The following is a 15586-nucleotide window of genomic DNA, read 5'->3' on the forward strand; positions in this document are numbered from 1 at the left end:
TCGTCCACTCCCGGATGCGAGCTCTAGGAAAAATTCCTAACGGATGCCCGATGTTCGAAAGAAAGAGAGAGAAAGGAGAAAAAAGCGCATGAGGATCCACGCTACCGGCGGCGCCTATCTTAATTCCCGATTGACGTTTATTTATCTGGCGACGTTTAATTTTTATGGGCGCGATGCGGCCGATAGGTTAGACCCGGCAGGTAGCTCCCGCTGTGTGGTCCTGCGGGATCCCTGGGGGCCCACGGAGGCCCCTGGTATAACATTCGTGGACGAGCAGCACCTCTTAATTGAGGGGTGCCGCGTGTCGCGATAAGAGGAACACGGGCGTCAAAACCCGTGGAAAGAGCTACCTCTATATGGGGATAAAGGGAAACGGAGGAGGCATAGGAATTTATTGTGATGCAGCGCATCCACAACACAGAGGTTCGCCTCTTCTCGCAGGTACGATCGCAGCTCGAATCGATGGGCTTCGGGCAAATTAAGAGAGTGCTTTTCTTCATTCAGATTCCACGGAATCCACGGAGTGACGAAGAAAACGGTCGCCTAAGTGGTCGCCTTCTCGAATCAACAAATTGCCCTCTTTCTTCTCTTCTTTCTCTCTAAAATGGGGAAGTCAAAGGAGGGAATATAGAAGAGAATCAAACGTAAATTGATTTTGTTTTCTTATTGAGAAGAAGCTTAAGGTTAATGCTTGGATCGTGCGCGCTTTTTCGAATCCCGAAGAACTTTCTCGTGATCGAAGTTGAGGTGTCGAGCCGCGTCATTTATCGGTAGCAATTGGATTGATTGCCTCACTTTCGCGACGACTTTGTTTTACAGCGTTTGAACGCTCTCTGCTACCTTGGGATTACCTCATGGAGACGTCTCTTTTTCTTCGTTTCCCAACTCGACTTAACGAGGATGCTCACCTTGGGGCTCGAGAGCTCTGTCCGTTCACTCGCGATACTTTTCTTCCGCGAGAACGATCGCGAAATCATTTACGGTTTCTGCAAATTGAAATTTTTCACCGGATACTTGACTGAAAAATCATTTTTTGCTTTATACATTTTGTATTTTTCTTTCTGCTATAAAATATATATTTTATCTTTATGAACGCACTAGCAATAACTAGCTTTCATCGCGTCAAAAGAATGATGCGGTAAATTGAGAAATATATACGAGATTATCGAGCAAACGGAGAGAAAGAAAGAGCAGGAAAGATGGGAGGATCCGCCGATGCGCTGGTATACCTGATGAAAATAAAAAGGACAGTTTACGTGTAATAAAATGTGTTACCACAGCTCCTCCACGAAGGTGGTCCGACAGGTACGCCCGCGCTTCCCGAATCTTCCTCGCGGGCTTTTCTGGATTTTATCCCTAATAGGACAGAGCGGCAAGTTTAATGGAATCTCCACTAAATCGGGTACTAATTATTTGGCAGTGAGGGCGCCGACGATCCCGCTAATATCGCCCGTAAAATCTTCGGTTCATCCTATTTTACGATCCCTGAGCGACTTCTTATAGAACACAGAAATGCACAGAGCGTGAAATTTCGAATTTGGAAAAATCCAAGATGGAAAAGCTCTACAGCGAGACATATTTTGAAATATTCCTCTTAATAATTAAAATATTGATCTTCACCTCATCTTTTTCATATCTTATACTATTAAATGTTTTATAATATCTTTTATACGATTTTCATACATTAGTAATCGAAATCCCTGCGGGAATATTGTTGCGCGGCCTTGACTCGTCCCTTAAACGGATTAAGAGCGCGCGCTGAAATTTGCGCGAACGCGAAGCGAGAGATAACCAGAGGGACTGAAACGGATTTAGCGGCGTGGCGCTAAGTGTTTCGTCGCCTCGCGAAAATGCGGCGCTAACTAATGCGCTCCTATATTCCCGGCCTGCCCGCTTTCGCGCCTTTGCTTTCTCCGTCTTTCTCGCACGTATACGGAAATTAAACAACGTCACGCATACGTGTCAAGCACCTACTAAAAGGCCTTTAAAAGATGTTTGTCCGCCGCGTCGTCCGAGCTTCGTCAGTCCGTTTCGTGCCGATTCTTGTAGTCGATCTTTGCGTGGATCATTGCCAATGGAATGTTAGTGTCATGCAGGATTGGGGAAACTATTGAAAATTACAAGTTTATAATTATATTTGATATAGGAACGATATATTTAATTCGACCCAAACTAGCCAAAAAGATTTTTATTTTATTTCCACCTGTGTGGAAATAAAATAAAAATTTTCTTGGCTAGTTTGGGTCGAATTAAATATATCGTTCCTATTTTAAATACCACTAGCGACGTTTTAAGTATTCAATTTGATTTTATATTTGATATATAAATCGGTGAGTTTATAATTATATTTGATAAAGCTTAGTAAACATATTTATTTAAATCTAGAAACAATCAAAATTGTTTTACCTTTTCAATACATATCGATTACATAATGTTGGATTTTTTATTCAAATTGGAAAATACATTTACATAAATGCAGGACGATTTTGAAAGAACAATTTATTTTTACTTTTACAATTGATGCTAAAATAAAGTGTGCATAAAGTACGTGTATGTATCATACAATGGTTTAAATTATAAAATTAATGTTTAAATAATTGCGAAAAATTGATTGTCAAATATCTTTAATACGTTTTGTCATTATTTTATTTTTGTCTGAAATAATCTAGCAATGGTTATAAAATTTAAAAATACATTGCATTTATGTCGTGATGGTATCCTGACCTTTCGCTTGCATGTCACAGAGAAGGTTAACGAAGCCAATGCAATTGTGACTGCAAATTATGTGCATCACAAAAAGACTTTATTCTATCATTATCACTTGCGATGCTAGGATGCTTTGTCAGGATCACTTTAGAGATTTTCAAAACCGCTGTGGGAAGTTTCCTTCAGCTCTGGCACAATATTGCCAAAAATATTATTAGGAGACGATGGGTCCAGAATGAACGTCGATTCGTGAATTATTTATGAAGTGAAAATCATCTTCGCGACAGCAGCAACAATGGCAATCATGAGCGTCAATCATGATGAAAGCGTGTCGAAATCGAAGGCGAAGGAAAATCGTAATTTTTCTCGCTTTTCTACAGATCGTAAAAAACCGGTAGGAGGGAAATTATCCGTGACTAAAGACGACCGATCCGACATAGACGAGTATCTTGCAAGTAATAAACGCATATAAAGAAAGAAGAAAAAAACAGAGATAGAGAGAAGGAATATTTCTCGTCTTGCTTTCCGAGAAGACGAAAGCCCGTGTCATTTTATTAACACTATTAGCTCCGATGTTAACCGTGCTCTCTCACCGAACAAAATCTATAAATGGAACAGAATGTGAGAGGTGTGTGTGACTGCATACCCACGTGCGATTAATCTCTCGTCTTTTAGAAACAAAAAATTGTTCAACTAATATTAAAAAAATAATATTAAACAAATAATACATATATAAATAAAATTTTAACTAAGGTTTCGCGCGAGTGCTCTTTGTAAGAACTGTATACTTAAGAGCGATAGACCCACTGCATCGCGAGGGTACCTGGACCGGTATTCCCTTCACAAAGGATTGACAACAGCAAACAGTTTAGTGTCCCGTGCGTTTATTGTATCTCGACTACCGTACGTTTAACTCTTCCTTCGTTGAACGTGGGAGGAGAAGGAGATAACATAGGACAGACCGACGAAAAAAAAAAAGAACCGGAACGGGACAGATCTGTTACTCCGTTAGACCTTGTCGGTCTGACATTTGAATGCTTCGTCGATTCCATGGCGTCGAAAGAAGAACAGGAGAAACTGGGAAGAGGACTTACCGACGCGATTGTCGTCTTTATTTTGCCTTTCTTTCGCGGTATCTTATGGGTTTTTGTCAAACTTTGGTACGTTCGCTCGCGGATTTTACAGACTGGACAACAGGCGAGTGAGTGCTCGTCTTCTTCTCGCACATTTTCCCGCGTGCATTATATTCAAATCACATGTCATGTGACATTTCTCCCGTGTTTGTGTATTTCTTATAAAACATGTGTGATATTTAAAATTTAAGCTTAATTGTCATATAGAAATTAATTGCCTTAATCTCTCTGTTCTTGTCTTAATTCTCATGATATACTCTGGATATCTTTAGATAATTTTCAAGATAATTTTCATCTAAAATAACAAAAAGAGTATTTCAATAAAACTGTCTCTCATTCTCTTTAAAATACTCATTGATGATCAACTTTGTTTTTTGAATGCATTATTTGGATAATTAAGAAAAAATGTAGAGAGCGTGCAATTCGGAGAGTTACAAAAGAGGGTGGACAAAATAATGGTACGTCGTTCCCTTCGAAATACCTCCAGTTCTCATCGATAATTGCCACGGTATCTCATCGTACGACGACGAAGCGCGCTTGGTGCACCTTGACTTAGCTTAGAACCCGGAGACGCTTCGCGAGAAACAGAGATAGAGAAATTCCTGCAAGAGAGTGCAGCGGTGATAGGGCGCTCAAAAATCCCGTGGAATCCGCGCGAGGAAAAGGCGAGCGCGGAGGAGCCGCAATTGGTCATTCCGCGATTTTTGCCGGCATTCATGCGTCCGTTCCTCGCGCGCGGTATTTATTGGAAAGGTTTCCTTCCCTCTCTGGTGCATGTATATATATTTGCGCGCCCTCGGAGAGCCGAGAAACGGGGCCCGTCGTCGCGACGATCTGTGGTGCTCGCGCGAGCGATCGAGCCGATCTCTCCACTCGTGGTTACTCTCTTCTTTCCTCTCGATTCCCTCACATGCACTCGCGGCCCTATCTTCCTCTCTCATTGAATATTCTCCACTTTATTTACGGATACCCGTCGAGATTTATCGTCGTTCGCGCTGCTCTTTTCGCTTTAACCTGCTTCAACGTCGTCTGCTCTTTCCTTTCTCGTGTTCGCCTACATCGTCTAATGTTATTTCCTTCCCTTCTTTCTCTTCTTCCTTTCTTTCTTCTTCTTCTTCTGTACCTTCAGATATATTTTTACGGTATCACGTGATACGTACGAAAATGATGATTTACACGAGTAAGAAGAAATGTATGTAAAGAAATATTATTTTTCTGTATTTTTCAAATTAACTATTCTTCGTTTCTTTTTTCGAAACGAATTCTTTGTTTTCTTTATCAATGAATATACAATACTTCACAAAGATGAAATTGCAGTCCGTCAAAAATTTAAATTATTTTTATAACTTTATCAACACCTTATTTTTTCGAGATATTTATTAAGTGTATTATAATAAATTATTTTAGTTGGAGAAAATATATACGGTGTAAAAAAATAATACGTTGAAAATTTGCAATAAATGTATTAAAAACAGATCGAAGCAATATCGGCGAGAATGAGCGAGGATTGAGTTGACCAACACCTTATTTTTCGAGATATTTTAATAAATTATTTTATTTGAGAAAAAAATATATATGATGTAAAAAATAATACATTGAAAATTTGCGGTAAATGTGTTGAAAACAGATCGAAGCAATGTCTCGGCGAGAATGAACGAGGATTGAGTACCAAGTACGATCTCTATTGCGCATGAATCGGTGCATCCGGCCCGATAGATCGTCTCGTGGCTAAACAAATCACTCGGTTGCGAACGAACGATCGATACCATCTACGTGCGTCGACCGGGCACAACGGCGACATAATTCTTACAATGGCGGCCCGACGCATCTCCGCAAATTGCGCACTTGCATGATCCGACCGATCGATTAATCACCGCGAGATTTACGAGGGATTTGTCGAGTCCCTACAAGATTTGCACGGCTGTGTAATGCAATTGCACATTTGCACACTCTTGCATATTTTCACAAATATATATTGAATATATAGGTAATGTTAATCTTACATTACAGAAGATGTTAATGTTAGTGATTTATTTCTGATTAGTTTTTAATATAATGAAATTTTATATTATTCATTTATCACTCTACAGAAAATTTTATTAGAAAGATGTATCTGTGATGCAAATTATGATTGGCTTAGTCGAATTTTTTTGATAAAATAAAATTGTACAATTGGAGAGGATTGTTCGAAAAAATTGTGGGAGGAAATCAAGTGCGAATTTGATCAATTAAATTGAACAGTGTATTATTTGAATTGATAATGTATAGATTTAGCATAATCGGTCTTTAAAGATTCATCACTATCATCGAATTGTGCCATATTGAAATCCCGCATTTAGTGAATAAAAACGCGTACATTTCTACAGTATGGGGATATCTTGCGTAATCTACGAGGTTACATAATTGACAAGCAAATGGATCACGATCATCCGAACCGAACGATGTGTGTATATGTTCGTGGCAAGTGGAATGTCATTCGCGATATTCCTCTTTCACAGTATATAGCAATATTGAAAGAATGCCGCCGATGCACCGATGTATATTTATATGCATATGTCAGTCGACAACGCTGATGCAATGTGAGTAATTTGCACGAGACAGGCAATATAATCTCTTTTTACCCATAAACGGTCCCTGACGGTCAATCCTCCGTTAAAGGATTCGGGAATATGCTCGACATTATTAATAATACAAGCGATTAAAACTGAAAGGTGCATACCGACAAAAGCGAGTCACTCGTACATCGAAGGCAAGATTCGAAAGAGAATATTGCATTCAATTTATTCTTATGTCACATGACGCGTTAAAGTATCTATAATATAATTACCGAACAATATCTTTTAACTACATCAGTCATACACCGAACAAAATTTATTGAATTCGAACAAGTATTTATTTCAATACTGCCAAATGAATCATTTGAAATTAATAATATTGATTTAATGTGAAAAATATTTATTTAATATAAGAAAATCCTTTTAGGTATTAGGCAATATTGAAATAAATATTTATTAATTTAATTAATTTTTTCAATGTAATATAGTCATACGTTATTTTACGTCATTCGCAATCTTACCTCGAGACAAGATTCCATTCTCAATAATGCATCGAAAAGACATTTTCGCGGAAAGGATATTTTCCGGAAGTGAAATTACTCGCTATGCGGAGGCGCGTTTTACTGCCTTTCGAGTTATTTCTTCGTGTAGAATAATGAGAGAACGTTACGAAAAAGAGAGCCGAGGGAGATGGGGAAAGAAGAAGAGGAGACTATACTCGCGCAATTAAACACGGCGTAAGTCCGAGGATAATGCCCCGGAATGCTGATAATTGGCCCGAACCGTCCGGGAAGACCCGAGACGAAGGGACTCACAGGTGCAGCTGGCACCGCGAAGAGAGATCATCGATCCCTCGTGTCTAATTGATTCCAAGTGATTTATATTATCTGCCGTTCATTCCTCCGGCATTTCCCGCGCATCATCAAAATGCTCGGATGAATTGTCGTTCGTAGAAATATTTCGAGACGCAGATCGAAAGCAGCTCTTCTCCATCTTCGATGTCTTCTATCGTTTAATGTAAATTTGATTAAATTATATCGTGGATATATTAAATATGAGATAATTTTGTTATAATTATTCAGATACATAAATCGCACTGCAATATGACAGATCGAAATAATTTCCTAGCTGAAGAACAAAAAATCATCCTCGAGAACGACTCTCTTGAGATTCCTTCGGATTTAGGACCGATCCGAACGGCGCCTGGAGATCCGAGGCTGCGAAAAAGGAGCAGAGAGGACTCTCGTAAACGATCCGGCCGCGTGAGCTCGAAAGAGCCTCGATGCTTCCGTCATGTTAAAGGGCCCGATGTGCCATTTCGAACCGGAACGAGATGGAACGAGCGATCGATCGGCCATGAAGGAAGAAGAAGAAGAGGAGGAGAAGCCAGGCCTCTCTCGAGATACCGATATCAGATCGCTCGTATAAAACTATCGTATCGTTTAAATACGCACTGAAAGGTGAGGCGATGCATCAGAAGATACGCGGGCGGTGGCAAGGAGCCTTCTTCTCTTTCCCCAGGCCTGCGTCCTCCCGGTTCCGTCCGCGCTGTCGATCCGCGCTAAAGATACTGCGCTTGGAATCCATGGGAACCACGAAGAACCAGACTTAACGCGTATAAACTCCTCCCTAGCGTCGCAGTGGAGTCCAGCATTCGGAGTCCCTGTACGTCTCATCTTCGCGTTTGCCTCCGGTTCACTATGGTACTTTGATATATGGTACATACGTGCTTTCTCTTTCTTTCGCTCGATTTTTATTCTTTATTTTCATTCATTTTATTTCTTTTTAATATTAGTAATATTGACATTATTCTAAATATTGTAGTGCGAGACAATAATGTTTATTAATATTATTAATATTTAAAAAAAGAAAATAAATAAAAATTTGTTTTAAAAATTCTCAGGAGAGTTGTGTGTAATAATAAATTTATATGAGATACGACAAATGTGTAAATAAGCTACAACAAAAATGAAAAGAAATGATATAAAAATGCAAAAAAAGAGGGATCGGAACAGTACGTTGTTGTTCTTCTGCTCGATAGCACAACGATCGATATTATCGATATCACCGATAATTGACAGAGAATCGCGCAACAAGTTTCTGAAAAGGAACCGAGATGCGATCGCGATACAATTTCGCATCGTCGATGCATCGCTGCTCGATATTCACGATGGCTACCGATTTTGCTCTTCTCTCCCTTCGCTGGAATCCGTAATTGGGCGGGCATTCCACGTTATGAGTTAATTCCGACGTATCGGCGTTGAAGTGAAGATCATATCGATTCAAGATCCGCGGGACGATCTCGGCGATCCTCGACAAGTATCTCGCAAGAAGGACGACGTCAGTTTAATGAGGTGTCGCAGCCCATATTTAAATTTTCTGTGAACGCGCATTTAATAAATAAATAAATAAATAATCTATTAAATAAATAAGCAAGAAAGACATATTTAACATTTCAGAATATGCGATAAGGTGAGAGTTAGAGAAATGCATGCGTATATAGAATGCAAAAATGAAAACGCAATCTGACATGCACCGTGCGAAAACCGGATGCTCGAGAGGAGGCCAGAGACAATGGTCGACCGAGCGATATTCCGTTTTGAAAAGGGGTGAAATTCCGCGTCGTGCGCATTGTCCGTTTAATGATTGAGTGGAGACGTGACAGGTGAAACCGAATACACGCACACGCTCTACTGGAGGAGTTTGCACCGGGCGCGAGTCTCCCTGGATCCTCGTGGGTACACCTACATCGCAGTCAGACAAGCGTGGGCTGGAATTGTGGAACCCACCAATGGGCTTCTGCTCCCAAGGCCTTCGACATTGATGACATATCCCTCTTTCATGCTGATCTTTTCGTGCGGTCTATTCGCGACCGGCGCCACCCACAACTCACCGAATTGCCGGATGCAACTTGATATCGTGGGGTGCGTACGGATTCAAGGTCAAGTGACTGAAGGAAGGAAGTTGTGGTATTGAAGAATACGTGTTGTATATGACCCGATAAATAAGTTATTTGCAGTTGACGATTTGTCTGCGAAAAAAATTCGAAGAAGCGTTAATCGCTTATTGCTATATCAACTAATTATTATATATGACTATTATTTTGCCATATAAGCAACCACTGTAGCGCGTCTAATAGTAAATATCAGGTGTTAAATTACACCTTGCATCGCGTCGTTTATTTCATACTTGACATTTGGATAATGACGCATGGAGATCTTGATAGGAATACATAGATGTTCCGATCTGTATAACTGGTTCATGGTTAAACGCTGTCGTAATCAGATCTATGCCTTTTCAGATTAACTGACCTAGATCATTTAGAGAGCCAACTAATGATTTCCGCGAGACACGTTTGTTGAAAAGTTGCTCAAGTGTTTTTAAAACTATCGGTCTAAGAAATATTAACGACAAATGTATTATTACGAACAAAATATATTTATTGAGTGTTATATGCGCGGTGTATATGGATGTACGAAATATAATTGTGTTAAAGGTGTACGATCAATTTTAGCAAACTGATTCTCGCGGAATTCATTAGCACAAAAATATTCTTAAATGAAACTTTCTGGAATTTATTTTCAACCATGAAATATATTATTAATTAATGTACACTTCAAAGATCTCCGGACACATACAGATGCACACAAGGTAGACACACATACAAAGGTTCTAAATTGTCTTATTCGCCGGTCGATGCGTAATCCGATTTGTTTCTCGAGCGATCTGATTATGTGACCTTCTTCAACTTTACTCGCCGACATTGCTTCTTATCTCCCGGCATCCTCCGACTTCGTGACTCTCCGTACGCAACCGAGAGAGATTCTTGCTAATTTTTTTTCTTTCCACTCGTTTACCGTGCACATGGCGCGCTTCTTTTTGTTTCACGAGAGATCGGTGACTTACGTCGCAGATCACACTACTACCAAGGTAATAGTCCATTAATTGATCTTGGATTCTCCGCCGTGTGCTTTCAGATACGCGGGAGACGGGTTTCGTGAATGCCATCACCGCAGCTGGAGTTACTTATGCGATTACGAGAGCCTGCACTATGGGTGACCTCGTGGAATGTTCCTGCGATAAGATGACGAAGGGTAAAAGCTTGCTTTTTTAACTTTATAATTTAATTCACATATCGATTTCTCATTAATCTCACATTGGAGAGAATCTATAATAATTTATAGACTTGTAAACATTTCTTCACAATATATATTAAAATTATTATTTTCCGCAATAAATAAAAAAAAAAGAGATTTTTATATCTTTACTTTTTTTAATCAAGAAAATTGCAACGCGTAATATCGATAATAAATTCTTCAAAACTGTACTTACAATATGCAATTTTCGTGTATTATACATACGATTTTGTCAGCATTTCGCGAAAATTAAATTGTTTAAAATAGGGAGAAAATGTGGCGATTGCTTGCGCAGGTAATCGTTTGTCTAAATTCGCGCGAGCCGAGGCCAAGAAAAGTTTGCCAACAGACGGAGAATGGGAATGGGGTGGATGCGGTGATAACGTGAATTTCGGCTTCAGAAAATCTCGTGCTTTCATGGATGCGCCTTATCGTAAGCGAAGCGACATTAAAACACTAGTAAAGCTCCACAACAACGATGCTGGACGTTTGGTAAGAATTCTTTTTATATTTATTCTTTATGCATTTCCAGTTCATTGTATATTATTATTGCTTGCTATCAATGCTTATTTTATAATCGCGCATGTTTGATGATGAACGATATTAATTCTTTTTAAATTTTTTATACTATTATTATAATATGATGAATATTGCATACTACTATATATTTATGAAATGCGTTTAACAACTATTATAATATCTTGTTCTAACAAAATCAGAGGTATTTTAAAAAGTCATTACAGTTATAATTAATAAGTATCTAATGTGATTTATATACCACTGGCATTTTATTGAATCATTGATTCTTCAACTCGATTTACTATGTCTTGCAATTCGACGCGTTGCTTACATTCGCTCCTCAGGCTGTACGTAACTTTATGAAGACTGAGTGCAAGTGCCACGGGCTTTCCGGTTCCTGTACGGTGCGCACTTGTTGGCGCAAAATGCCATCGTTCCGGGAGGTCGGTAATCGCTTGAAGGAGTCCTTCGACGGCGCAGCCAAGGTCATTCCCAGCAACGACGGTCACAGTTTCATCACCGAGGGTCCTACGATCAAGCCGCCCGGTAGATTCGACCTGATCTACAGCGAAGACTCGCCGGACTTTTGCAAGCTGAATCGTAAGACCGGCTCGCTAGGGACGACGGGTCGTCAGTGCAACGAGACTAGTCCCGGGATCGAGGGTTGTGAGTTGCTCTGCTGCAGCAGAGGTTACGAGACCAAGATCATCAAGGAGAAGACCAATTGTCAGTGTAGGTTTCGGTGGTGTTGCGAGGTCACGTGCAATACATGCCTCGTCAAGAAGACCGTCAACACTTGTCGCTAGAGTGTCGAAGTAGTAAGTGAACAAACTTTTTGGTATATCGATACAAATATATGACAACGTCGAGAATTTTTCGAGTTGGCTTTGCACCGCCATTTTTTACATTAGAGTAGACTGAGGTGACACAATGTGCCGAGAGGAATGATTTATATTCTTTGCGCGAGTCGGAATATAATTATTATTAGCCGAAATGCTGTTTCGTTTTTCCTAACAATGGAGAGGAATATTCACGAATATTTAATCAAACTTTTCTTGTTGTCTCACTATTCATTTCTGTGGGAGACGTTAGCGATTTGACTTATGTCAATTGTTGCAGCATATGGAAGCATATATTTTTTTATATTCAATATTGGTGCTTAACGCGACGATGAACAGTTTTCGATTTTTATCGCAGCCATTGCTAATCTACGGTCTTTCCCTCGGTACGCTCGTGATAATTACATCTATTACATAATAAGGTTTTGTAATATATAAGAATACTTTTATACGATTTACGGTTCGATCTTGAATGTTCAACGACGAATGTTTAGATGACATGTGATTTACGATTTATACCGCGACCGTATATTCTCGGTCGCGGGTAAATCTAGGTTACTTAGGATATGTATGTGTTTAGGATTTTTTAAATGGTTTATCGTACGCGCGAACGTAAGGAGCGGGATCGAGAACGTCAGTAGTACATGCGCGTGCAGAGTCAGACGCGAGTCCGCGATGCACCTAGACGCGATTCTTCGCGTTTTGCAGGACATCTTCGACTACATATCTATGAGTTGTCTGCAATTGTAAAATTGAATATTTTTGATATAAAACTCGACGTAGTCTTATTGATGAAATATCAATGCTGACAATGAGATAGGTTGTATGTAGTCAAAGATTTTCATTGTTATAACTGGGATCGGTTCTATACGTTTACAAGTCGTATTCTAGATTTTTATTAGACTGCTAATCTCTTCTTCAAGTTTCGGGAAGATAATAAAAATAATTCGCAACGTTACCTAAAAATATCTTTCTCTGATCTTAATGATAACAGAATGTCTAAATATTTCTTCAGGATTTAATAAATCTCATTAATCTACTTTTCATATTTTTAGTTCAGGAAAAATTGAATATATTTTAATGAAAACGAAAATTTCTTGATTTCTAATCCGGGTTTCTGCTAGATAGAATCGATTCTACGTATAATAGTCATTATCAGCATCGCCGACGCCGTCGACGCAAGGGTGATTTTTTTTCTTTTTTACTCGCGCTGAAGCTTTCCACGTATCTCCAGTGCTCGTAATACATATTAATACGCACGTGTAGTCGTATGATGAATTTATGTAAAGTATATCCGTCGGACCATCATAACGCGCCATCAATTCGCATAGTAATGCCTCGCTTTTCTGCTTGAATCGCCGCGAGGTCGAGCTTCGAGCGAAATCCCGGGTGATCAATTCGACATTAACGACGTATCGCAAACATCTCGACGTTATGTCGCATCGAGTTTTTATGCAAATTTTTGATTACAGTCGGGCAAACACTCAGGACTTTGCTCTCGCTTGCGCGTCTACATCCATATTATGTTTTGCTTTTTTTCCTCGCGTGATATATAAGCTTTTGTGCCATACGTCGCAGTTCGATCATTCATGTTTCAATCAACGAACTTTACACGAGCTTCTTCCGTTTCTCGAATAATTATACTTTTTTAATCGATTAAACGAGCCTTATCGCGCCACAAGGCTTCCTTTTTTATGTACATAAGACTGAAATTATTAATGTTTTGCACTCTTGTGCAAATATATGACTTAGGTATGAAGAGAAAAAATTGTATTTACGGACGAATCTCGTTTCGTTACTATTAAGATTTATTAAGATTAGTAGTGACGATTTATTTTAGAATGCGAACATATATAGAAGGAAGAAATATATGATTTTAATTGTATTTGAAATTTCAGCGTTTAACTTAATTCAACTTTACTTCGAACGATCCTTTTTCGATTTTATCCTCCACCTTCTTATGCTTACAGGTAAGTGTAAAATTATTCTATATTATATATTTTTAATGGATTGTAGTAATATTTGACAAGTATAAAGCATTGTGTACGTTTGAAATTTTTGAAATCTTTAACTTATATAGCGGAGATAAATTTAAAACCGGCATGAAAGAGAGATCGGTGTTATAAAATTTATTTGATTTGTACATTAGTTTTCTTCTTAGAGTTTGAGATTAGACGTGTCAACAGTCTTCAGCCCATTGTTAGTGTCAGATGCTTGCCTAGTTTCTTTTTCTCTCTGATTCTGTTTTATTTGGATAGGACACTCTCTTAAGAAAAAAATCTTTTATCAAACTTTGAAAAACGAAGCGCTAAAAAATTAATCTCCAGAAACATCCTCGAATGACGAGGAATTTTTTGTATATATATGTATACGTTCTCACACACGCCTGAAAACGTGGTAATAGGGATAAATTAAAGAAACATCGAGAACTTGGAGGCCTCGTATATCAAGGTATCGTGTAAAACACGGACGTTTACCTGTAATTCAGGTTTATACATGACAGTTGGGCAGTAAAGAACTACCACCATTTCTTGTAAAATAGTTTTATGGCCACCGTCAAAAGAAAGGAATTTCGCATAACCATAAAGGTTGCCGAAGACTCGCGTCATATCGCGTGTGCACTCGGCGCGTTTCGGCGATAACGGAAGCCATAAAGCCGAAAGAAGCGAGCCTTTCCTTTACTTTTTATTACATTTTCCGCCCTGTCGACACAGCTTTTGTTTTCTCAAACCTACACTTCTGAAAATTGGCAAATATTCTTTTCTGATTTATGGATATTGTAAAGAGTCTTAGCTTTGCAGTGTGTGTTGAGACTATATTATTGATTTTAATATATTGTAACTTATTGTATCAAATATCGATTGAGATGTGTATTATTTCAACAATTATTTATGGAAATACTTTTTATTACAGGAAATTATATTTCATTTTAATCAATTTTCCAGCGATATAATTTTTCCAGACTTACAATTAGATATATCTTTTATGTTTCGAATGTTTCGTCTTCTTTTTCAACTTGTTAATTAAAGAAAGAACAATTTTTTTAAAAGTATTATAATTTTATATATTATCTACTCTCCCAGATAATAGACGTAAATACAAAATAATCAAAGAATAAAAGCGAGCGATGGCAAATCGAATAACAAACAAACAGCGGTTTTTGCAGCGTCTGACTGATGCTAGATATTCATAGAAAATTTCCCGCATAACATCACGAACGTCCGAGATTACTCGGGATTAACTTGGTGATTCGCCACCAACGGTTCCACGCATTCCCACACAATCCGTGTCTAAAAAGAAAAAGGAGAAAAAAAAAAAAAGAAAAACCCTCTTTAAAGAAAAGACTCTTAGAGAGGCGAGCTTACACCCTCCAATTTAATACGTGACGCGGCACGACGCGGCGTGCGAGCGCGTCCGGGTAAAAGTCTCTTAATAGAGAGGTCGACCTCTCGGAGAGGTACGAAAGTGGTGAGGCGCAATTAGCCCCACCAAGGGGGACTGTCTGGACTCGATTAGCCCATGGCCAGGAGATTGGTCTGCCGCGGCACGACTGGGTGGTCCGTCCGGGGTAATTTTCGGCTGCCGTCGACGTTCTTCCCTTCGGGGGAAAAATGGCCCCTCGAAATTGGCCCTCGAGTTACCGTAGGTTCGTCCGCCATTTTTAGAATCTCCATCTCTCGCCCTTCGTCCCGATCTTC

The 15586-nt window shown here is 39.1% G+C and overlaps 1 protein-coding gene across 3 annotated transcripts in view; it reads left to right on the top strand.

Annotated features, from left to right (window-relative positions):
- The window catches only part of LOC114929274 (Wnt oncogene analog 6), a 56141-nt gene extending 42361 nt beyond the window's left edge, over positions 1-13780 (top strand). For all 3 annotated transcript variants that reach the window (XM_085480133.1, XM_029300761.2, XM_085480134.1), the window contains 3 exons: positions 10372-10488; positions 10826-11022; positions 11394-13780. In XM_085480133.1, coding sequence (XP_085336259.1) covers positions 10372-10488; positions 10826-11022; positions 11394-11855 — 776 coding nt within the window. In that variant the 3' untranslated portion in view covers positions 11856-13780. The remainder of the gene's footprint in view (positions 1-10371; positions 10489-10825; positions 11023-11393) is intronic.
- The last annotated feature ends 1806 nt before the right edge of the window (positions 13781-15586 follow it).

Source organism: Nylanderia fulva, unplaced genomic scaffold (genome assembly GCF_048542155.1).
Source record: "Nylanderia fulva isolate GAGA-0341 unplaced genomic scaffold, ASM4854215v1 Scaffold14, whole genome shotgun sequence".
NCBI lineage: Eukaryota > Metazoa > Arthropoda > Insecta > Hymenoptera > Formicidae > Nylanderia > Nylanderia fulva.